This window comes from Lepidothrix coronata, unplaced genomic scaffold (assembly GCF_001604755.1).
Source record: "Lepidothrix coronata isolate B3197 unplaced genomic scaffold, Lepidothrix_coronata-1.0 Scaffold97, whole genome shotgun sequence".
Taxonomy (NCBI): Eukaryota; Metazoa; Chordata; class Aves; order Passeriformes; family Pipridae; genus Lepidothrix; species Lepidothrix coronata.
Window position 1 is genome coordinate 1,558,551 of NW_016690277.1, and position 24,225 is coordinate 1,582,775.

At 39.9% G+C, this 24,225-nt stretch overlaps 1 protein-coding gene across 3 annotated transcripts in view; it reads right to left on the bottom strand.

The window, feature by feature from the left end:
- Window positions 1–4,931: 4,931 nt before the first annotated feature.
- Window positions 4,932–24,225, bottom strand: part of COL4A4 (collagen type IV alpha 4 chain) — a 67,537-nt gene continuing 48,243 nt past the window's right edge. For 2 of the 3 annotated variants that reach the window (XM_017822382.1, XM_017822379.1), the window contains 16 exons: window positions 23,798–23,976; window positions 22,616–22,679; window positions 22,026–22,100; window positions 21,448–21,555; window positions 21,046–21,153; window positions 17,790–17,861; window positions 16,892–17,020; window positions 14,987–15,094; window positions 14,340–14,495; window positions 13,627–13,725; window positions 13,308–13,316; window positions 12,358–12,489; window positions 10,514–10,630; window positions 9,598–9,786; window positions 7,531–7,817; window positions 4,932–6,914 (listed from right to left, as the gene is read on the bottom strand). In XM_017822382.1, coding sequence (XP_017677871.1) covers window positions 6,651–6,914; window positions 7,531–7,817; window positions 9,598–9,786; window positions 10,514–10,630; window positions 12,358–12,489; window positions 13,308–13,316; window positions 13,627–13,725; window positions 14,340–14,495; window positions 14,987–15,094; window positions 16,892–17,020; window positions 17,790–17,861; window positions 21,046–21,153; window positions 21,448–21,555; window positions 22,026–22,100; window positions 22,616–22,679; window positions 23,798–23,976 — 2,096 coding nt within the window. In that variant the 3' untranslated portion in view covers window positions 4,932–6,650. The remainder of the gene's footprint in view (window positions 6,915–7,530; window positions 7,818–9,597; window positions 9,787–10,513; window positions 10,631–12,357; window positions 12,490–13,307; window positions 13,317–13,626; window positions 13,726–14,339; window positions 14,496–14,986; window positions 15,095–16,891; window positions 17,021–17,789; window positions 17,862–21,045; window positions 21,154–21,447; window positions 21,556–22,025; window positions 22,101–22,615; window positions 22,680–23,797; window positions 23,977–24,225) is intronic. The other variant, XM_017822381.1, reaches the window with a different exon arrangement.

Genomic DNA, 24,225 nt, shown 5'->3' on the forward strand with positions numbered 1-24,225 from the left:
AGCTCTTTCTAAAGGAGTATCAAGCTTTCTAAAGGGTCTTACAGTGAATAATGATATCCATTTACTTTTTCAGGAGCTGTGAAAACTGGAGACAGTTTTCCATAGAAATCTAATGTGGTTTGGCTATTTTTGTTTATATGATGTGCTGAGATTGGTAAAGCAACTGGGTTAGTGAAAGAGAAGATCAAAGATACATACGACAGCAGTCTTCTGCTGCACGAGAACAGTGGTAAACTCATCTCTCTTGTCCATTTACAAGCAGCAATTGGCCTCATTTGCTGCAAAATGTGTGTAAATGAAGGATTTCTAAACATGCAGATAGTGAACTTTCCTAATAGGCTGGGGGTATTCCAGAATTTCCTTCTTCTCTCTTTTTGGAGCCTGTTAAACAAAAGTATCTCCTCATGGCTGTTGGGTAGGTCAATAGTAAGTGTTCTTTTCCCTAGTGGAGAATGTTGGATTAGGTTAGGTCCTTCACCAAAACATTCCTTACAGGGACCATTTAAGAGCTGTTGGTGGGTGGCCACTTCTGTGAATTCATGTTTTCCTTATCCACGTAACAAGGAAAGGAACAGCACCCAAATCTGTACAATATTAATGAATATGGAATGACCTGTTTGCTGACTTTTAAAAATTTTATTTTAAAGGAAGTATTTATGTATGCAGTTCTGCAGCTGAGAAGGCTGTTGTTCCATTGTTTATGCAGAGATATAACCTGTCTGTGGCCAAAAGTTCTATAACATTTGGTACCACTTATTGCATCTATTTCACTTTTTACATGCATCTTAAGTGTTCAAGCACGATAAAATTAAAACATTCTGAAATACTAACTTGCTTTGTAGTTTTTAAAATGCAAAATGCAGAGTCTAACAGATTACAGCTGCAACTGCCTCAGAGTAGCCATTTTTAATTTCTTCAATTCCCATCAGAATTTAATTGATTTCTGCCTCTGAGAGAGTTTAATCTCCACTTTAATGAAAATACCTCTGTCTTCATCATGCTGAACTGTGTAAGAAGGAACATGTGTCTGCAATAGGAGTGGTATTTGTCATCAGTGCATGGAAGACTAAATTCTGGAAAAGATCTTGTTTTTCTGTGTACCGAAACTTTGTTTTGCCAAGCTGAACATGATGTCAGTTTGAGTGCTTCATTCCAAATCTTTCTATAAACTGGGAGTAACACACAGGGATTTATCTCTGTTGGGCAGCTCACCCTGCACATGAAGTTCATCAGGGTGGTTCCTTACTGTGTCCCTTCCTTTAGGACTTGGTTATTATTTCGTCTCACATTTTCTGCATTTCTGCTTCCCTGGATCTGTGGAAAACATTAAAATATGTGGAATTTCAAATCCCATGAAACTCAAGCCTGTCTCCTTTTGTGAAGCACAAGGTGAGCTTTGCTGTGAGGTGCCGTGAGCTGCTGAAGGCTGGCTGTGTCATACTGAGGAACCATGTTTGTTTAATGCAGTCTCACTGGAATGATAAATATGGAGTTGTTTTTACTTTACACTTATAAAATATCACCTCTAATTGAACTTCCAGTACCTTCTGGAACATCTGGATGAAGTGGCTAGGAAAGGGGAAAGCTGTTAAGTATGAATATGGAGCAGCATCTGTTGGAGTGCTGATGGTGATTTTTTTCCTCCACCTGGCTAATTTTCCAGCTGGTTCGGGTGGGCAGAATTTCAATGCCTGGTTTTGTTGTTTGGTCGGTTTAAAATGCTGATTTCTGAAATCAGATCCAGTCATGAAACAGATCCCCTGTTTGATGAAGCAATTGCCTCACCTGCTGGAAAGATCTTACCAGAGTTGTCAGAATATTCTTATTGTTTTGGAGTGAAGGCTGATGGGCTCTGTCCTTGCCTGACTGCTGTTCTTCACAGCTGGCTTTGGAAAGATCCTTTTTCTTGCAAATAACTGTTCCCCATTACAGATCCTCCCCACGGTCTTGAATGTTTTTTTCTTTCTTGCCCAGTTCTAATGTAGGTCAAGCCTTAGAACAGAAGTCCTCATCTGCACAGCATTTTTCTGTGTATGGCCCACTGAATTTCTGTATATGGCCCCACTGGATCTTTTTCAAACAAGTGAGCAGCTTGGGGTAATGGATAAAAGCTTTGCTTTATTTGTGTTAAATACAGACAAAAAATGTATGGACTGTATGCATTCATGTTTTGACTGCATTGATACTTTTGTTTTTCTTTGGTGCTTATGAACCAGCCAAAGTAGGAGAGAGTTTTTTGGTTAAGGGTTTTACCCTGGAAGAATTCCTGGACCAGTTTTGCTTAAACTTGTTGCAAATAATAATGTGATTCTGGGAACAGCTCATGCCAGAGCAGGTACTCCCAAAGAAGGGCTGCAGCCCATGGAGGAATAATGTCAGAGCACAGAAAGAGTGAGAAGGAAGGGGCAGCACAGAGAAACTACTTTGTGCCTGGAACAACTCCCACCCTCCTACAAGTTCCTCACTACCTCTTGCCTCACTGAAGGCACTGAGTGTCACCTACAGCAGTGACAAGGGAGCAGAGCAGGGTCAGGAGTGCAGTTGAGCCTGGGAAATTGGGAGGAAAGGTCTGTTAAGGTTTGTCAACCTTTTCCACAAAACCTGAATCGGTCAATTTATGCTAATTGACAATAAATTAAATTCCCTGAGCTGAGTGTGCTTAGCCCCCAACAGTACTTGGTGAGTGATTTCCTTGTCTATATTCTGACCAATGAGTTTTCTTGTTCTTTTTCCTCCTGTTTTCTCTCCTGTCCTGCATGGGGGGTGAAGCAGCTGGACAGATGTGGCTGCCAGCCAGGGCGAGCTCCCCACGGGAGTTCAGCTCTCAGGCACACGATGTTGCTGATGTGACAGCACGTGACAAGCAGGGACCTGGAGCAGCAGGCCTGGCCAGGGCTGGGGCACAGCTTCTGTAAGAAGTTGCAGTTTGTCTCTGCTCACAGGCCCAACCAAGCATCCTCTCTGTCTGGAGCTAAAAGATAGTTCTGATGATATCATTCTGATACCTGTTCTTTGCATGTGTATTGTGGACTACACATCCAGAAAGTTCTGCTGTACACAAATGAATTTGAAGTACAGTTTAAAAATACCGTTTTTACAGTACAGCACCACTGTGATAAAATCAGTGGTGCCTGATGTCAGTTCTGCTTTTGTCTCTCTCTCCCTTTTGACACATTTCGTATACACCAAAAGATGACATTCAAGTGACATTTTCAGTATTAGGTTTGTGTATCTCCTTCCTTGTCTTATGAAAAACACCAAATGAAGCAAAAATGGCTGTATTTCTTAAGAGCAATACAGGGTTCAGGGTATTCAGTGTTTCAACTCCACCAGTTATGGTCTAGAAATCCTGGTGTGAGGGAGAAAAAGCTGCCACCTGCCCTGAGGATTTACCAGGAGGCAGAGCCAGGCACTTTCCCTGCTCCCTGGCCACACAGAGGCCATGGTTTGCCAGGGCGGTGGGAAAGTCTCCTCATTGCAAATTACTGGTTCTAAATTGAGTTCCAGGGCAGTTCACCCCAAATGGCTCTAATTCCAATGACCTCCAAGTGTAGCCTGCATAATTTTCTGTGTTACTGTTAATATCCTGCCTGCTGTTTAGGATAAAATTCACTTCTTCACTGGGCCTACACAAGATCCAAAGCTCTGGAATGCAATAGGAAGGGTAAATTGGACTATAAGGATTAGCACAAGGCTTTTCGGAGTTTTTACTGTTTTTTTCTCATAAACAGTTTCAGCTCTACCTTTTCACACTTAATTTCATAATTAGGTTCCCTATGAATAATTTACCACATATTTTTCTGCTTATAGTCACTGGACAAATGATGGCAAAGTTAAAGCATCTGCTGCTTTATACTTTGGTCTGTCTTACTTGCTGTGGAATACTAAGCCATTTATCTGCAATTTCATTTTGAATTAGTACAATATTTCTGACAAATGCCTTATGGAGTCAGCTGAGCATGAAACAGGGATTTGCACACCTATGAAATATTTGATACATCAGTGGTAGCTTAAAAATACATCTCTTATATTAGCACCATGCTCTAACTAACTGAGCTAATCTCAGGGTTGTATGTTCTTATAGACCCTAGTAAAATGTAACTGGCAGAGGTGCAAAAACTCTGCATCAAAATAATATAGAAATATGACTGTTTTGAGTGATTTTTTTAAAACAAAAGAGCAAGATGGTAAAATACTGTGAAATGTCTTAGTTAAATTATTGTTGGTCTTTTTGTTGATTCTTTCAGATGTTTTTAAGATTTTTCTGTATATTTGTTCAAGTTAGGTGAACACAGATCCAATTCCAAAGTCCCATTTTATTCCCTGTTGTCTTCAACTTGTCCCAGTGACAAAATTTGCAATAACATAATGTATAAGGTTTTATTTATTGTTTACCGCAGTGCAGTTTCTACCAAAAGCCTCACTTTGCATTCCAGCAAAGCCACAACCCTTCTCCAGAGAGCTTCTCACCTGAAAGGAAGCTGCAAATGAGTGATGGAGGAGCTGGTGAGTACTGCCAGGTAAAGCTCATTCATGAGATCTTAACGTGGAATTACCTAAATCCACCAAGGAAAGGGGGACATCACCTGAGGATGTTGGGTGTTTGTCTGTGACTGTTCACATAAGCTGAAGCTACCAGCCCCTTGTGACTTCAGCTGTGGCCTTTTTGGAAATACAGTTTGCACACCTCGAAGAACAGGTGACTGCAGCCCAGTCTCCTCTCCACATGCTGCTTTCTTCCCACAGGAAACTCCTGAGCTACTCAGCACCTTGAAGAGTTGAGACATTGGATTTTATGTCGAACAGGAGTGCTGCTCTCCCCTGGGTGTGGGGTGCTGTCTGAAGCCAGGAGGGGAGTGAATTCCTTCATACAGTTCAACAGCAGGGATTGGTCCCTCCCCAGGAGACTGTGTGGTGTGTGTGTCACATGTGGTGTGTCACATCTGCCGTGTCCAGCCAGGATCACCAAGGAGTGAACCGAGGTGTCCCCTGTCCCAGCAGGCACTGGGACCAAGATGGAAATGTTCCCTGGGACAGGTGGGGATGGGACATGCCCCAAGAGGACTCCTGACCTTTGCCCAGGTGACAGAGCAGGGGAGTCAGTGGGCCCAAGTAAGCCTGGCCGATCAGAGAGGTTTGGCTGGTTTGTCAGGAGGAAGTTGCACAGTCAGATGAATTTACACTTGATTGGACTTACCCTCTGACTGTTTTATTTTCCTCTGGCTGAGACTGGAATGTCTGTCTTTCCTGCTCTTTGAGTTTGTGTATCCAGCTTTTAAATTGGCTGATCAGCCTGTTGTACTTGTGATGGCTTCAGAGGGAGTTTGCTTTGAATTAGGACTCTTGGACGAGGATCGTGGTTTCCTTGAAAATCCTTTTGCTGGGGGCACCTCAGTGAACACAAATTGAAATAAATAGAACTGGGAAAAGCATTTGATTCCATTCTAGTAAAATGTAGCTTATTTAAGTGGTAAAAGGAGCATTTGTGGTCCTTCTGCACATGATGGATTCTCCATTTGCAGTCTGTGTTTTCAGATGTTTCCCATGATTCAAATATGCATTGAATAGTTCTGGTTTTATACCTGAATGAAGGAGGTATAAATGTGTTTTAACTTTTTCAAAAGGTGATCAGTGCTTTGGCTTATGAACGTTTTAACAACCAGTGCTTTGAAAAATAAAGAGCACCTCTAGTGCTATCATTCCATAAGGATGTCAAAGGTGATGATGCTTGTTTTGGTGGTGTATTTACAAACAAAGAAGCAAAAAATGAACAAAACTTATTGTCCTAACACTTCCTATATTCATCACTCATATAAATTTGCCCATTTTATCAACATCCCACTGTTTCTTTTCCATTAATACTAGAAACTGCTTTGTTTCTTCAGCTACTTGGATTGGAGCTTAATCATTTAATGTAACTGCTCTTAGAAATTAATTGTAAATATAGATACAGCTTTTTAAGGATTTGTTATCTCAACTAATTTCATTTTCTTACATAATCTGCTATTAAATGGATTTGCAACTTTTTTGTTGCTTGTGAAAGCCCAATTAACAGTTCTTTCACAGTTTGGTCAGTACAGCAATGGTAAAGGCTTTCATCTTCATTGTTTTTATTATGAGATTTTTTATACGATTACATTTCCCCCCTTCCCTCAGAAACAGCATGTGCAGAGTTTCTTTTGCTTGGGAAATTCAGCTACAGGGCTTTGACATTTGTATATTTGCACATTTCTATAGATATGGATAAATATTTGTAATATACCATATAAATACACATACTCTTCCTGCTGTAAATGCCACTTCTAACAAGAAATCCACTGTCTTGCACAACAGGTATGGTGTCCTTGGTATTCCCAACTTGACTCAACCCTCCAAGCTCACCCTGTTCCCTGTACTTTATGGCATTGGACTCCAATGTTGACAGAGTTTAATTTTTTAAAAATAATTAATTTATACTAGATTTTTCTACCTGTAGATGTGTGTCGATGGGTGGCTCAACAGATCCTTCATCTTTCAGTCTTATATATCCATTCCAACAAAGAGAAGAGTTCTGCACACTTTCAAACACATTCAAATATGAAATGCTGTTTAAACCTTTATCGTGTTGTTTATCCTTATGCAAGTCTGGCTGTCCACTTCTGGTTTGCTTGTTAGCCATGCTTCAGGCATACCTGGCATCTACTGATTTTTTTCCTCTGCTCTTGTCCTTCTTTAAGAGTTCCTGACAGAGGGGCTGATGCAAACTGCAGTTCAGGCATCACAGTTGTCAGCCAGAAACTGTATTCATTAGCAAAAAATTGACATGTCCCCCGCTGGCCCTGGCATTCGATGAATGGTGCTGATCTGAAGTCTTCCAGGCAACTTCCAGGTGACATAAGGGACTGTCCACCACCCTGATCACCAGATCCAGTGTGCTGGAAAGAACAATGAGAGAACTAGACAACTGTGCATGAAAAATAGGTAAATTGTGTTAATCTGTCTTTTTTCTTACTTTATTTGCTTTTAATTATACTGGTTTGGTAATCTTAAATTAGAGTAAGCTTTTTTTGCTGGAGAAAATCTTAATTTGCTCTGTAATGAGTTAATTTCAAAAGTCTAGAACCAGCTCACTTATTTTTCAGGTATTTATCAAACTGAAGAAAGAAGAAGTCTGGGTTGATTCTGAATAATTCTGTTATCCAAACTGCTGCAAATGTAACTTGAGGATGGCATTAAACAGACTTGGAGCTCTAGTTCTGAAAACTGTGTCTTTGTACCTGAAAATCCCATTGTTTATTCCAGACGAGCAGGCAAAGCCTTTGTAATTTTAAGAAATGTGTGTTTTAAGGCTGTGAGTACAGAAATGCAGCTACAGCCAGGCTCTGCAATTTGGAACTAACCCTCATCTTGTTTCTTGTTGTGAATTTTCCTTTTTAATGTCCAGTAGGCATCAGATAATTTACTTTTCAGACCTAAAAATCTTTGAACCTTCAGAACACAAAAGCCGTGCGAGAGAAACTTTTCTATACGATCACGCGCCCAGAGTCTCACCATCAAAAAGGAATATCCTATCCAGAGGCTCCTCCAGTTCACTGGGCAGGGAGGAATTGACTCATCTTGGCTGTGAACTGCCACTGCCTGGGCTGGGGCCTCACACACAGCACATCTGCTGATGTATGGCTGGATTTCCTCTTCGGAGAGCGGCGCCATCGGCAAAGGAGCAGCGCTGGATAACCAGTAGGACTTGTCGTTTCGGCTGGCATAGTAACACACTTGGTTGATGTTACAGTAAGCAAAGGGCATGGTACTAAACACAGGGAGACAAGATCCTGCCAGACCTGAAAATAATAACAGATGATGCAAATTACTCCACTTCTAGGTAAGTTGAAAATAGTATCCTGGCCAACGTTGCTGCAAAACTGTGTATCTTAACAGCAGTTAGGTAATTCACAGATCTTAAACCTCCCAGACCTTTACCAAAACAGCTGGTTATATGGAAAACAGAGACTTTTTTTACCAATAAGTGTCTTCCTTTGACCAATAATATTTAACTGTGTCACAATCCAGTATTTAAAGATGATGTAGTTTGTCACCATGGGAAACAGTTATGATAACAAATTCTTAGCTGTGCCAACGCTGAAAAATAAATTAAGCAAGAGGTGGTGGCTGGTTTAAAAGGAGATTAGCTATTTACAAACTCATTAGGAGCAGTGAGAAACCAAATGCCAATGCTGATAAACAGAAAATTTTTGTAAAGTATGACAAACCGTTGCTACCAGTGCATTAAGCTGAAATTTCAGCAGCTGTTCTATTGCCTTCCAGAAAGGTTCCACCGAATCTCAAAGTGAAATAAAAGGACTGAGGGATTTTGCAGAGCCAATCCTGCAAAATTCTCATCAGGCAGACATCAGTGGGAACTAAGAAGTGATTAGTGCATACTTCAGCATACTTCAGAGGTGAAGTTCTTCCAGAACTGAATTTAGAACAGTTTCATGATGACCTATTTAGTTAACACTAATGACTGCACAAAGTTCTGCCTTGAATTTTGTGTGTGAAGTGTTATTTCTGTAACGCCCCCAAACCCGAACACCTTCATTAAAGACATGTGACATTTCTGTACAGAAGCCAGTTTTGTTTATCACTGATAATTTTCCATTCCAGTACTAATAAAGGATCTGGAGCAGCCTGAGGAGGGAAAATGCCTGCAAAATCACAGGAGTTGGGGACTCTGTTCTCTTTGAATTTTATTTTCACTGCTGTTAGGAGACATTCTGTTAGCAACTGGCTCTCCTGGGGAATGCCAAACACACAATGAAAACATTTTAAAACATCACTGCTATTCTAAAAATATCTCTTTTTATTGCTCTTTTAAACACTTCTGTTTTGTTCAGCTTATTAGGTCCTTGATCTTTTCTCCTCTGAGACTTCTTTGACTTGTATAACAAGTCAACAAGAATTTAGGCAACTTTTTCTGTGCAAATTGCCACCAATCAGTTTCTCAGACTGCAAATCAGGCAGCTTATTTAGACAGCTGATTTTAGTCAGAACTGTAGAGGATGTAGAAGAAATGACCCAGGACACCAAAAGGAGCTGTCTCTGGGAGAAATTTCACTTTGGCTTTTCCAGAAAATATTAGCTTCTGACTCCTAAAAGCACAGAATTCTGCTGTACACATGACACATAATCTACTTGTAAGGCTTACTTACAGGGTCCAACTGTAACTACCCAACTTAACCAGCTCTTTTGCCCAAGCTGTCTCTACTGTAAAAAAGGGAGCTATTTGAGTGTGGCCAAATGAGATTTCTGACCTAGGAAAATCTCTCCAGACACTTCAAAGACAGCACAGAATTACTCCCTGGGATAAGTGAAATAAACCACTCATCTCTCCAACTTCTAGTCAAAACTACTTAGAGATAGAAATAGTTTTTCATTCAATTGCATTGCAGCAGAAAGCCATTTTTAGTGGGTCACATAATAGGGCAGCATAACCAAGTTCATTACCATCAGTGTAAATTAGTTTTGAGACTGTAGTAAATAAGATTCTTGTCTTATTGTTCATTGTATAGATCACACCATATTAGACCTTAGCTGGAGAGCAATTATCACTACAATACATACCAAGATCTTGATTATGGGCTTTCTCTTGTCCTTCCAGGTACAGCAAACTATAGCCAGTCCATAATTTTGGCATCCCCTGTGGGCAGAGGGGTTCTCTGTCTGATTGACTGTGAAGGACGAGCAAGAATCCACTTGCAGATCTCGTGTGGGGGCCTGGTGGTCCTGGGATACCAGTCTGGCCAGGTGGACCTTATCCATAGAAGAAAGGTAAAAGAAATTTACTTCTATAAAATACAGCAAAAGTTCACACTAGCTCTATGTTAAGTGTTCAATAAGGAGTTCCTGACTCAATATAATACAACTCCACGGGCTGCCATGGGCAATAAAGACACCAGTGGACTTATGTTATCCTTCTTATGGGAGAGAAATGAACTGCATTGCCACTGAATGCTTGGCAGTTGGCTTTTCTATTGTGCCTCTGTCTTGTGCTGTATGGATTAAGAAATGAACGGAGGTGGGCAATGATTTCCCAGACTTACTCAGTAGGATGACTTTTCTGGACTGAATTTGAATCTTTGCGGTAACAGTCGATGCCCCTTCCTCACATATGTATTAAACCCTTCATTTATTCAGGAGCAGTCACAGTTAAAATACAATTTTAATTACTCCCAGACAGTTGCCCCATTAGCCCTGACTCAGAGATGCATGCCTATTGATATGTGCTGTCTGAGCCTCTGTGGTTAATTGCCTTTCTGCTTAATAATGGATGCTGAGATAAATTTTCTTCCAACAAGTCTTGTTATGAAATCATTCACAAATGTCTCTATATCAGAGTTTGAACTGAGAGGGGGAAAAGCATCATGGAATCTCAGGCTAGAGGTGGATGCATCCATGTGTGAACTGGGGGAGTAGAGAGGAAATTTGGTCTATCCATCATCTCACACATCTCTCCCCCAGAGTCATGTTCCATTCTTACCTTGTGGCCCAGCATATCCTTGCTCTCCTCTGCTCCCTTGGTCTCCTGGTGGTCCAGGTGCCCCTGGTAAGCCATCTTGACCTGGCAGGCCACATGACCCTTCTTCACCTTTTCCTCCTAGTTAAATACAAAGGATGTGCTTTTCCTTCATATGGCTGCATTTAAGGTTATACATTGTCCAAACACAAAGGGCCAGTCACAGAACAGACACCAGGCCAGGGAGGTGCAGAACCCCTTTCTGCTGGGAATTCTCTTCACAACTTACCCACTCTGTGACCACAGTAGCAGCTCAGAGGCATGACTTTAGTAACAGCAGCTCCTGATAAGGTTTTACATCCTCTCTCCAGAAGCTTTGTCATTTACAGTTGATATTAAAGCACTCCCTACCAAACATTATCAGGCAAGCCTCTTGTGGAATTGCCATCAGGATCTGTACTGTGTCATGAGCTAGAACTCATCCCTTAGAACCCAATTCAGCAAAGTCTTAGAACACACAGTGAACTCTCCTTGAAGTGAGGGATCTATTGGAGTACTTACAGAACAGGGAGAGACTGCAGAACTGGACTATATCCGGGGGGAAAGGTAAAGACATTTTCAGGCTCCTGCTGTCCTCACCTTTCTGTATTTCTTATGTGTCCATACATTTTTACACATTAGCAGATGAGGTGTGGCTGTGACAGTAAAAGCTGTGTCTCATTTGCAAGGCACAGATAGTGATGGGCCTGTTCACTGGCTACTTAAAACATAATCTGAATTCAATATTTACACTTGTCAGGTATTATTGCACTTAGCAGTGGTTTTCCTCTTTTGATAAAAACCAATTTTCAGATGAGGGTGTGTCTCCAGCACCCACCACGGTTGTTTCTCAGTAATGGTGTGTTTCACTCCTTGCAGATTTTGCTATTTAACCTGCAGACTGAGTAATTCAAGGTTGTCTCACAACATTCAAAATTTCCCCATGTTATTTTTTACTAGATTCATTAAGAAAACCTAAACCAGTCAAAACAATTAACAGCATTTCTATGTTGATTGCACAGTTATTCTGCCAAAGCTTAAGCACACTGAAGTTCTAGTAAAGCACATTGCTTTTGCCAGTAAAACTTCCAGTTTGCCTACCAAGCCAGAAGAAAATTGGACTTCTCCTATCTTAATGAAAGGAGAAGCATTACTAAGTATTTCTTTATTTCTTTCATAAAACCAGTACAAATATGTGTCATTATATCACTTGGTTTTACAGAAACTCTTGGATGGAATCTCCTGGGAGAATATAGTGGATTTTCCCTCTGGAGATACTGGATGTCCAGAGCAGCCACTACAACAAACTTCAGTTTCCCAAGTAGGAAATAGCTAAAACCACACGAGGGATTCCACTATCTAAACTGAAGACACTATGCAGACAGGCTGTGCTTTATTTCCATGAAGATGTCTCTCTGTTGGAATCATCAGTACCAGCATCACCCTTGTTTTCTTTTTATCTGTCAGAAGAATGTTTCAGTTTTTCATAATTTCTTTTTAAGATCTCTTTGGTCAGTTTTCTTGTAACTTTTTCATGTTCTAACAGATAAAGAGCACTATTGTGCCTCTCTGACTTCAGTGTCTTTTTAGGACTTTGGTTAGCAGAGCCTTGGGGTTCATTACTGCTAAATTTTAAAGCATGTATATTTTTAACATCCTTCAAATATGTCTAAACCATGGAAGTGGTTTGAGGCATTGCTTTATCATTTGTTGGGAAAAAGGAAAAATACCATTTGAAGAACTCTTTTCTCAACAGTGCCTCGTGCTTTTGCCCTCCCTGGCCTACAAAAAGGGAATGTAGTGCAGGCAGTTTCAAAACATGAGCTTACCACGGGGTCCAGGGTGGCCTATTGGCCCTGGTAATCCTGCAGAGCCATCCTCTCCTCTTTGCCCTGCTTCCCCAGGAGGGCCTGGGATTTTAGGGCATGAATCATCTACTTTTCCTGGTTCACCAGGGTCACCTGGAATGCGGAACAGGAAAGTGAATTGGAAGACTGGTTAATGGCTCCAATGTGAAAAGTCAACATAAATGTGAGCTGACTTTGGTGTGGTCCTTTAGGGATGTTGTTTAGTGCTGGACTTGGCAGTGCTGGGTTAATGGTTGGATTTGATGACCTTGAAGGCCTTTTCCAAACTAAACAATTCTATGTTTCAAATATTTGGTGTACAGTTCTGGTTGTAATATGCCCCAAACTAATTTGACTTACAGTCTAAACTCTACCCAACTTTGGTGCAAGCACCTTAGCACATGTAAAATTTTATAGTATTTTGCCTATTTTGTTGCTGCAGGACCATCAATAAGCAGGCCAAAAAAGCTAGCCCATAATAGAGATTTAAAATAATTATAATATAAAAAAATAAAGGATAGCCACATTTTATATACTGAAAGTTACTGGGAGCTATTGTCTGTTTGCATTTTGGAACATAATTTAGTCAGAAGAATAGTTTAGTGTCTGTAGTAATCCAGTGTTAGGATTCAAGCTTTTGCTAAGCCTTTGGTTTGAAAAGCATCTTGAGTGAAAACGAAAAAACCAATTCTAACTAGAAACAAGAGATTTCACAATTCTAATTGACATTATAGCATGGGACTTCTCAACACGGCACTATCATGATATTGGTGCTAGAGGTATTTGTGAAACAGGTATTAGAACTATGTCCTTGTAGCAGTATCTACTATTCCTGGCAGCCAGACCAAGAATGCCTTCTAATAAGAGTTGAATGTATCTGTACATAAGGGAGGTCCCACAAAAAGAACAATAATCAATAGTCGTGAACTTACCAATGAAACCTGAAGGATTTGAAAAATGGAAAGCAGATTGTGGCCATTGAGGTGCAGGTGGAAGCAAGTTTCAGGCATGTAAATTAGAGTAAAGAGTGGAATGAGAAGTGAAATCATTTACATGAGGTGACATTAGAAACAAATACTTAGTTCAGAAATTTTTACGCTACTCAAATGAGAAATCAAGTTGGCAGTTGTGAGGATTTTTTTCTGAGCTTGTTTAAATTGTCTGTATGCAGGTAAACATTAGTATGATTATATATGAACAGAAGGATCACAGTTACAGTTGAGTGACAATGAGTGACAGCTTCATAACTACCTGTGGGACCTCTGGGACCAGGTCTTCCTTGAAAACCTTGGTCTCCTGGTTGTCCTGTAGCACCAGGTGGACCCTGTGGGCCAGGGATCCCCATAGGACCTGGAAATAAAACCAAACATAAATAAAATGAAGTCTGGCTGCTTAGGATACTTCAACTCTGTAGTGTCCGAGAAAGAAATGCTTGCTTCCTCTTCTCTTCCCTGGTCCTGAGCTCAATTAAAATTTATGACTTTTCTGTTTGTAGAGATTGGAAGTGATTGGTGTAGATGGGATTTCTCTACAGTGTGGGGAAGAAACAGAATATCTAGATTCCTGTTTTCAAACTAAAGGATCTGTTGAAAGTCCAAAGCTGTTAATATGGGGCAGATGTGTTAATTCAAACACATCTGCATTTTCCATAGTTTCTCAAGACCCCTAAAGAGGCATCATGGTTTGCCTATTTGGCAAACTCAAACATTTTACTGCCTTATCCTCAGACTGATAGGGGAGTCTTCCAACAGGCTGTTGGAAGCAGTGCATGCGAATCTGTCTCTACTCTCACCTTCTACCCCAACCCTATCTTATCTGTAGGTAACCAGGCAGAGCTAGGAAATGTCCAGCCTCTGCCCCTCCTACCTGGCCAAGTCTCCAATGGCAATCCCCTGGGCACAAGGCTCAGTTGCTTGGGGCTGGGCATAAGTACATACTGTATTTAAAAACATCTCAGATCATACCCTTTGGGCCTTCTCTTCCTTGGTTCCCTGGAAGACCTCTGGCTCCTTGTTGTCCTCGCTGCCCAGGATTACCTGGTGCCCCTCGACCGCCGATATCGCCTGGATCTCCTCGCACAAAGATGGTCTCTCCAGGAGGACCAGGATTCCCAGGATGACCTGTGGTAATAGAACTTTATCCTTAATGTATGCACAAAGTTTAAACATCTAAAAATAGCATTGTTCCACTGGTTTTTGGTTTGGTTTGGTTTTTTTTCCCCTAAGATGTAGGACAGCCCTTGCATGTTTTTGGAAATGCTAACATTAGCCTTTATAAGGAAGAAAATAATAGGAATATTTCCCAAAGCTGTTTAGATTCTGTGCAAACAAAAGGCAGCAAGTTAGTGGTACATGGACTGAAACACTGTTTCTCTATATTTATATTTTATATTATAGATTTATTAGCATATTGCTTAGTCTGGAGATCTGTATTTTGTCCTTGCTCTGGTGATCTATCCAGTGTTCCCTTCTCTGTGCATGCACTGAGGTATTGATGGGTTTCTTTGTTCCCTATGCACTTTTATACATTGTTCCACAGACAGTAACCCTGTAATTCCTAGTAGCCTCAGGTTTTTTTACATTATAAAAATTGGTATTTTTAGTTTTAATACCTCTGATGCCATCCAAGCCAGGTGGTCCTTGATCACCTGGAGGACCAGGAGAAGCACTATCAGGAGATCTTCCCATAGGTCCAGTGGGTCCAACAGGTCCTCTTCTACCTAAAGGATCATGGGGTTTTTTTGAAAAGAAAATAATTATCTGAGTTTTTTTAGATCACAGACAGAAGTTGCTAAGTAAAAGAATGCTGACATGTGAAGTCATGGAGGTGATGTATGCTCTCACTTGTATATCAAACATACCAGTGATCAGGCTAATGAAGCCATCTTGTCAAAGTGAAAATATTTATCTTTTGAAATTTTTAATTCTTCCCATAAAATCTATGTAACCTTAGGAATGCATCCTCGCTCTTTGGCATGTTGCCGCAAATAAACACGTTCTATTGAGTTCCAGCAATGGGAGAAATGGCAACAATATAAGGTGAGTGGGGACTGTGAAGTCATTCTGCTTGGATAAGCATTCACAGATTGTTCTCAGCATAAGAGAGTTCAGCCGATTCCTAAAAACCTCAGAACAAAATGAATTTACTAGCCTTAAATGCATTTTTTTTCCTAATTTGTGATCTGGACTTCTAGAAAATAAGACATTAATACCCTTACATGTTACAGGCAGAAAGAGTTACAGGTTACTATCCTCTGCATAACATTTTTGAACAGTCACAGGCTGTTAACATGCATGTTACATTCTGTTGCCTTCTCTTTTCTACAAAAAAACAAATCTAGTTTCTTCGGTCTTGCTTTTGACCCCACCCTTTCATTTACTCTCTAGTGAGTACTCCCTAATTTGTCAAAGCTGATCACAGTACACCATGGGAGGCCTTGCCTATCCTATGTCAAGCAGCATTAATACATCTCAGAATTAAACTTTTTCTCTTTTTTCCTCAACAACACCATTCTGTTGACTCCTCCAGATCACAAATTAGTAACCAAACTGAGAAAAATTGTCTTCATCTTAGAATAATTCACCTCACCAGAATTCTCCTCCTGCTATTTTTCCTCTGTGTGTTATGTGACACTGTGGCAAGGTTTGGCAGCATAAAGCTAATGTCACCTCTAATCACAGAATTGCTGAGGCTTGAGTCTAACCCTCTCCTCAAAGCAGGATCAGCTAGAGCAGGTTGCCTCAGACTCTGTCCAGTTGGGGTTTGAGTATCTCCAATGACAGACACTTCGGTAATTTCTCCAAGCAAGCTGTTCCCATATTTAATTTCCTTCACAGGAAAATTAAACTTTTCCTTGTATTTGAGTAGAATCTCCTGTATGTCAGTTTGTGCCCATTACCTCTTGTCCAGTCACTGGACACCACTATGAAGAAACTGTCTCTGTGTCCTTCCCATCAGGTACTGACACACGTGGATAAATTCCCCCAAGCCTTCTCTTCTGCAGGCTGAGCAATTCCCCTTCCCTCAGCCTCTCCTCACAGGACAGATGCTCAAACCTCTTAACTTTCTCAGTGGCCCTTCCTCAAACGCTTGCTCTTTCCTATTTCTATGTAATTCTTATATCACCAGTCTCTTTAAATAATCATTGCAATCTTGTGATGCAGTTCCATCTTGCATTTACATCATAATAGTTGATAGATTTCCTGTAGTTCTGTGACTACCAAGTCTTCTGCATTCTTTCTCTTCAGGAATTTTTTCCCAAGAGGCAACCCTACCTAGCAGTTCCCTAAGTCTGTCCATCATTTTCTATTCTTTTCTCTCCTGTAACATACCAAACAAGAAATCCCGGGGTCTCTGTATCTCTACTCAGGAAACATCAGTGTGTTATTACAACAGCAATGTTTTTAGGGAAGGAATAGTCTGGGTGTGTATAATGTTCATCTTAAGCAGGGTAAGAACCTGTATGAGCTTAATTTCAATTCCGCAAAGCAGCACTAAGGAGAAAACCCTTTCTTACCTGGGAATCCCGGGAATCCCCTTTCTCCAGGGGGGCCTGGAATAGAAATACCAGGCCATCCAGGTTCACCTCTGTCTCCTTTTGGTCCAATTTCTCCTGAGTATCCTGGAGGCCCTGTTTCACTTTGACCTTTATAAGAAAACAATTATGTACATAAAGCTTACAGTGAGTACAAATACCAGCTGCAGATGTTCCTCCTTGCAAGGGTTGCCTAGTGCTGTTTTTCTGGTTCTCTCTTGGAAGCTGGATAGAGTTTTGTTGAATCTGGCCCTAATTCATCTCTTTCAAAGAAAGCAATCTCTTTGCTTTAATGCTCTTCTTCAGGGGTTATTTTATATTGTGTCAGTTGTCTGTAATTTGAAACGTAAACTGCTTACATGGTTTTAAATTTAATTACCTATCAGCATATATTTGTAAATTGTAGATAGATGGTAAGCATTGTTTTTTGAAATGATGCTTCAAAAGCACATTTTGAAAGTTGCAAATACATCAGTGTGAGTGAAATCCAGGTTCTTCTTAAGTTTGTGGCACAACTCCCATTAAAGAATGGGGCTGGGATTTCACAGGTCTCCTTTTAATTTGTTAGTTTCATCTTTTACATATTAAAAAAAGGAGACTTGGCTCTCCTTTGAATCATCTGCACTGAACATCTTAATTTTATAAACAGCCTTGAACCATTCCAACAAAACTATGTGAGTAAGGGAAGTTTGAAAGTTTTCCCCACAAATAACTGCAGGTGTGTCATTAGGCATATTCTAGATTCTGTTAGAAAGTTTAGTCTGAGCTTTAATGATATTTTCTGGGCGAGGCAAACATCAAAATAACATGCCCCTCTCCTTGCACCTTCAGTCATCTAAGAGAAGATTTTCTGTTGCACATAGCTATTTCCTTTCTTTACCTGGAGCTCCTGCAGAACCTTTTTGACCTTTTAGTCCATCCAAGCCATCCAGTCCGGGAAGTCCAGGAAGACCTGAAAGGTATTACAGGCATGACTGGGTGCCACAATAATCCTTTAAAATCACAATTAAAAGCTATACTTTTTTTTTTTTTTTAATCTGACAACACATTCTGGATCAAGATGGGGTATTTGCTGGATTTTATTTTTATTGACAACTGAGGATGAGATCACACTGCACCTGAGTGCAACCTTTTTGGAAAGGAAAATGTGATCAAATTGAAAATAGCAATGAGAATACAGTTTTACTTCAAAGCAGAAAACATACCTTTCAATCCTATAGGTATTTCCATAGTGCAGTCAGCAGTAGGAAGCTTGATATGGGCTAACTTATAGTGAACTTGTGTCTGTGTTTAGGCTGCTACTGCTACATGTGGTTAACCTGTCCAAAGTTAGTTGCGTTGTCCCTTCATGACCTCATGACTGGCTTGCAGACACCACCTAAAGTACCTTAAAAATGTAAGTGCAATTTAATCTATCTACACTAAAAAGAGGCTAAATTTTCATCTGGTTTCTTTTCTCTGGTCCTGCAACTTTCACACAGAAAACTCTGCTTTTTTGCACCACACTATTACAAAATTTTTCCCTGTCTAGCTCCTTCCTGGCACAGAAGATATGTAAGTTCTGTGTCTTGGTTCCTGTGCTCGATCCCAGCATGTCCTGTAGCACAAAAATCTGCCATTTATCCAGAGAATGAATCTTGTTTCTCTACTTAAGCACATATGAATGGACATATTTTTTTAAGTTTATGAACTGGTCAAATCTGGCAGAGACAAATTGCTGTAGGAACAGCAACACAAATGCCCTTCATCAACTACTTCATCTGCCAGATTTAAAGGTCCCTAGTTCACAGATGGGTCATATGAGAAAGGAAAAATAAAAAGGCACTAGAGTTCTCTAACAGGCACACCAAAAATTATAATCATATAGCTCTGCCCTCAGGAACTGTTGAATTATTTTAAGTTAAAATTTAACAATGGATGAATTGAAAAGGGAAAAAATTCCAGCCTGTAGCAAACACCAGACTGGAAAATATTTAAATCCAGAAGATAGATTGAAAACCTGAAAGACATTTATAATATATTCTCTGTGTAATCCACTTTATAATGTGGGGTACTAGTAATCCAACCTGTAATATCTTCTTGCCCTTAATTAACTGTTCTTTATCTTTTCATGACATTCTAAGTTTAAGTCCTGCTTTCTGTAGCCTCCTTGTACTTTGGACATGTTCCCATTTTCAAATTTATGTAAGAGTTGCATTTGGGGAATTTAACAGTGGTATTTTAAAATTATTACCAACTCCTAACTAATTTTGGTCCCCAGGTCACCATTTAAAACTTTTTTGATCTTTGACTCATTCAGGCAAGATTGATGGCTTGGTTTACTTGCTTTCCAGGGAATTTCTGACACATTTGCCAACAATCCATTATAATATCAGCACTTGTAATTCTAGATTTTTGGATTGCTATAGTCCCATATTTCTAGGTACAGCTGAATTGGCTGACCTGTGCATGAACTACTGTTTCTATATTGTACAGCCCAATTCAGCTTCTACTTCTACAAGTCATTCTGCTGATGTTCTTAATATTACTTTCTTCATCAAAGATTACTCACACAAGTAAGGCTTGCCAGACTAAGCCCTTAACTAGTAAAACTACTGTAATAAAGAAAATGGGATTATGTTTTGGTAGATGCTGTTTAACTAATTTTTTAAAAATCCTCAAGCTCTTTAGGCACAAGGCCTTTCATGTAAATGAGAACCAGTGGGACGGTCAAGGCTCTGTACTTAGCTATGCACAGCCAATTTCATTTTTAGTGCTGGCAACAGCAGTTGTTGAAAACAGCTCTAAGATCTATATTCTCCAATTGAATTAGAATACAAATACCATTCTGTTTTCATTACTGGGTATATTTTCAAAGTTGTTACCCTTCTTCTCAACTATGCTGGCAATATATAGAATCCTCAGGCTTAGCAGGCAACTCGGTGTCTAATGAACCACTATTTGGAACTGAACTTTTCCCTCTGCAGCACGTGTGTTAATTTGTTATGTTCCTGTGCAGGACTTGGAATAACTTCTGCTCAATATAGAGAAGAAGTGTCTTATCACTTATGACAGGAAGTAAAGAGTCCATCTGCTGTGAAGAAGTTTTCAGCAGAAGAATGTTTTGCGGTTTTTTTGACCCTTCTCGATTCAGATATCCCTGCCACTGCAGATCTTTGCCTTTGTTACAACAAATATTGTTTGCAACACTGAAATGTCCTCTTGCACATTATGCACCAGCAGGGAATCTGTCGTGACAGTTTAAATCAGCACCACTTATTTACTGCAGACAATCATAAATGGTTTCCATTTTTTTTCATTTACATTTTCAGTAGTTTATAAGAAACCTTCTTGATTTTTCCTTAGGCTGAATTTAAAAAAGTGGATCTGTTGTTCTCTCTAACCATTTATCACAGCTCCAAGTGTTACTTTACTGTGGTTTCTGTATATGGATCACTAATTAATTTTTCCTGTTCAGGAACTGGTTATGAAGCACAGCATAACAGAGAGCGGATACCAGTTGATAACTTTATTCATGAACTATTACTGTAACTTAAAATTTCAATTCTGAGCATAGAAAAAGTTAATCATGTTCTCCAACAAAAACAACCATATAAATGAACTACTGTTCAATCTAAACACAATGATCACTGTGACAAGTGTGAATTAGGATTTGGAGGAAACACTTCTACATTAAATCCCTCAAATTTTTTTTGGGAGAAAACAATGCAACAAGAAAACCAACAACAAAAACCAATTTAAGTTATCATAATTTCTTAAAACAAGTTTATAAGACAAATCTGTCCATAGCAGTCTGCTGGGTTTGTAGAGTAACAGTGGCACTCCATGGTGAAAATGTAGAACACAGCATAACTTAAGTGAAACAACTGAATTACTGCAAACCCCTTTTTCTTGAGTTCTCAGCTGAGCCAGACTGTTTCTACCTTTCTCCTTTTAAATTGTATCCCAGTTTTCTGAGGTAGCATTTATGTTATTTTTCAAAGGTGATGGGAACTGGCTTAATTCTTCTGGTACTTTAAGAGATCACAGAGTCCAAATCGTGGTCACAGTTAGGCCTTTTTCATTTTCCCTCCTAAAAGGGTATTTATGTTTGATACTGTTACATTACCACTAGAATGGCACTGTAAACTGTTTACCTTTTCTGCCTTGGGATCCAGGTAACCCTTGCAATCCTGGAGGCCCCAAAATTCCATGTTTCCCTCTTTCTCCAGGTTCACCTGGTAATCCCTGAGGACCTGTAGCTCCTGAGAGCGAAAAAAAAAATAATCTGTGATTATGCAAATCTATTAAATTGTTGATTTTTTTTTTCCCCCATGCTATGCAACACACTGTGTTAATCAGTGGTACCTTAAAGTGTTTGGGGATGAATGAAGAAATGATGGATCTTGTTCTCTGAGACTGAGCAGACAATTTCTGCTGTCTATAGGCACAGAAATAGCTTTCAATACATCCCTTCACATCTCTGATTTCTATAGACTCCTTCACAGAGGGGCCTCCTCAACAGTGCTATCACACTACTTTTTAAATTTTGGTGTTACCTGGTAATCCAGGTATTCCTGGATATCCAGGGTCACCCTTGGATCCTGGCCCTCCAGGTTGTCCTTGGATTCCTGGTGAACCCTTCTCCCCTGGGAATCCACAGAGTCCTTAAAAAAAAAAAAAAGAGTAATCTAGAATTTATTTGTTAAAAGTTGCCCATTCTTTGTCTCATGATAAGTTAAAAAATATAAAATTCAGTAAAGGGTTTCTTGACTAGAAAGAGACTCTTATTCAAATATTTCAGATCTTTACATCTGCCTATTAGCAGTGAGTTGTACAGACCTCACTGGTGATACCTGACAGAGCAGAAATGGCCAGCAGGAGAGAGCCAGGCCAGGTTTGATTCCAGTAGGTGTTGCTGTGTCCATCAGTGCTGTGTCCACCAGTACTGGACCGCAGCAGACTCCAAGTCCTATGCTCATGCCACGCTTGTTGCACACTGGGATGTCTCTTTAGTCCCTGTGGTTCACTACAGAACCACTCAGTATGCACAGGAAGCAGAGCTCCCTCTCTGCTAACAAAACTGAGAGAAAACAAGCTCTTAAATCCGATTCTTTCCTCAGTCAGACACAGGTACCTGGTAATCCTGGATCTCCGGGAGCCCCTTTCCGACCACATGCACCAAGCAGAGGAGTTGGGTCACCTCTCTCACCTGTGGAGGTACAACGACTTCCATTTTATACAAATATCCTTTTCATCCACAAAAGCAAAGCTGGACAATCTTGTAAGATCAGAAAATTTACTAATAGATATTAACAGCTGTAAAAGGGACTGAGAGAACACAGAATGAAAATTGCTTTGGCACATGCAAATTATAACAGTTCACTTTGATTGCATTTTCTCTTACGGATATTGACTGATTTTCCATATCCATAAGAATGGATTTGTACATGGTTTTTTTATGGAATTTTTAAACTCTGTGAAATTGGACACAAATTTATCTTCTAAATTAGTAAGATCATCTTTTAAAGGAAAAAACTGTCACAGGGAATACTGAAATGCAGTTTTTGCTTTCAGGTAAGTCAGACTTGTTTCTAATTACACTCATGTTTTAAGGGAAAACAGGACAGAAGTGAAATTATATTTTCTACTGAGTCCTTGCCATCTATTGCACACACATCATAACAATATTGCTCTTTTCAAAGCCTATCTGTATAAACTCATTACCTTTGCATCCTTTTGGGCCAGTCAGTCCTGGATTTCCAGGGATTCCTGGTAAGCCAACATCACCCTGATTTTTTTAAAAAAAACAAAATAAAAATGTTTGACATATGGTATGTGTAGCAGGAATAATCCATAAGAGCATTTGGTGCTCTTAGAAAAACTGTATCTTAAGATCAACAGAAAAGCATGTTGTCTTTGTTACATGTCTAACACTGACCACTAACACTTCCAAGAAACTGTAGATTAGACTTGCTAATAATTTTGAATTTGTGCTTTTATACTTTATTCTAACTCTTGGCTCAAACAGCTTAAATTCCTCACAGATGGCCTGAGTAATTTGATTTAAAAGGTACCATAAAAATATACCAAATATTGTTGTATGTTACCCAAAATTTACTATAAACATTAATCAGCAATATGTTGTATTGTAACAATAAAAATGTAAAGATTTCCCCATTTTTCCTTTTGAATAATGACCTATAATCAGCAAATCACACCTTATCTCTTCAAAGAAATTTCATACAATACAAAGCAAGCAAAAATATGTCCCTTTTACCAAAAAAAACTGTGCTTTATGCTTCATGTAATCTCACTGTCTGTCTACCCAGCACACAAGAAGTGAAGAATTGTACCTTATATCCCTATGTATATGTATGTGTGAGATTGTATATTTGTTCCTGAGCAGTACTGCTTGCCTGGGATCTGCCTGGGGCAAACTGGCACTACAGCCAGAGGTGACTTGGTTTGCTGTGTCTCTTGGCTTGGCCACAGTGAGATATGAAGGAGCAGTTACACATTAATCTCCTAATTGTGCTGCTGCTGTGTTATGATCTCTGTGGTAAGTGATCTGTCAATCTGTTCATAGGAATAATGGTAAAAACTTGATGGTGCATCTGTTTTTTTCCCCCTAATTAGTGCAGTGTAGCCTGGACTTCCACCAAGTGGCAAGAGAACAACTCAGAACATGCAGCTGGGAGAGGCCCTTTGTTGACTCCAACTACAGTTCCTGCTAAAAGGTAATCAAAGCATTTAGGTATTAGGCAATTTACATTTCCTACTACACTGACAGTCTCTTCTGAGGGGGAAGATCTAATGGGTGAGTACAATACATGTACCCTTCATCCTACTTCTTAGAGGCAGGAGACAACTGCAAAGTCCAGGACATTTCACTACCACTCTGTTTACCTGGTCACCTGGTTCTCCTTGAAAACCTGTAATTCCTTTAAAGCCTTTTGGTCCTGGGAAACCCAATGATCCTGGAAACCCCATCACTCCAGTGTCACCTTGGTCACCTGGCAGTCCTGGAACACCATTCTTCCCTGGAAATCCTCGGGTGCCTCTGAAACCAGTATTGCCTTTTTCACCTGAAGTTAATTGCAGATCAAGATAATGACCAATAAAGTCAAGCCATTATTTGACACTTATTTTGATTATGGCAACGCTTTCACACTGTGTATTGCCACACTCTGTGTATTGTGTAATTGTCCAAAGAAACTATCCTGCTACTTTAAGAATCCATAAACATTATAAGGTTGCTGGGTGTTTCTGCAGCCATGAGTCCCTACCTGTGAAAACCAGCGATTTATTGCAGATGAATGTGTGTCCAGGCTTTA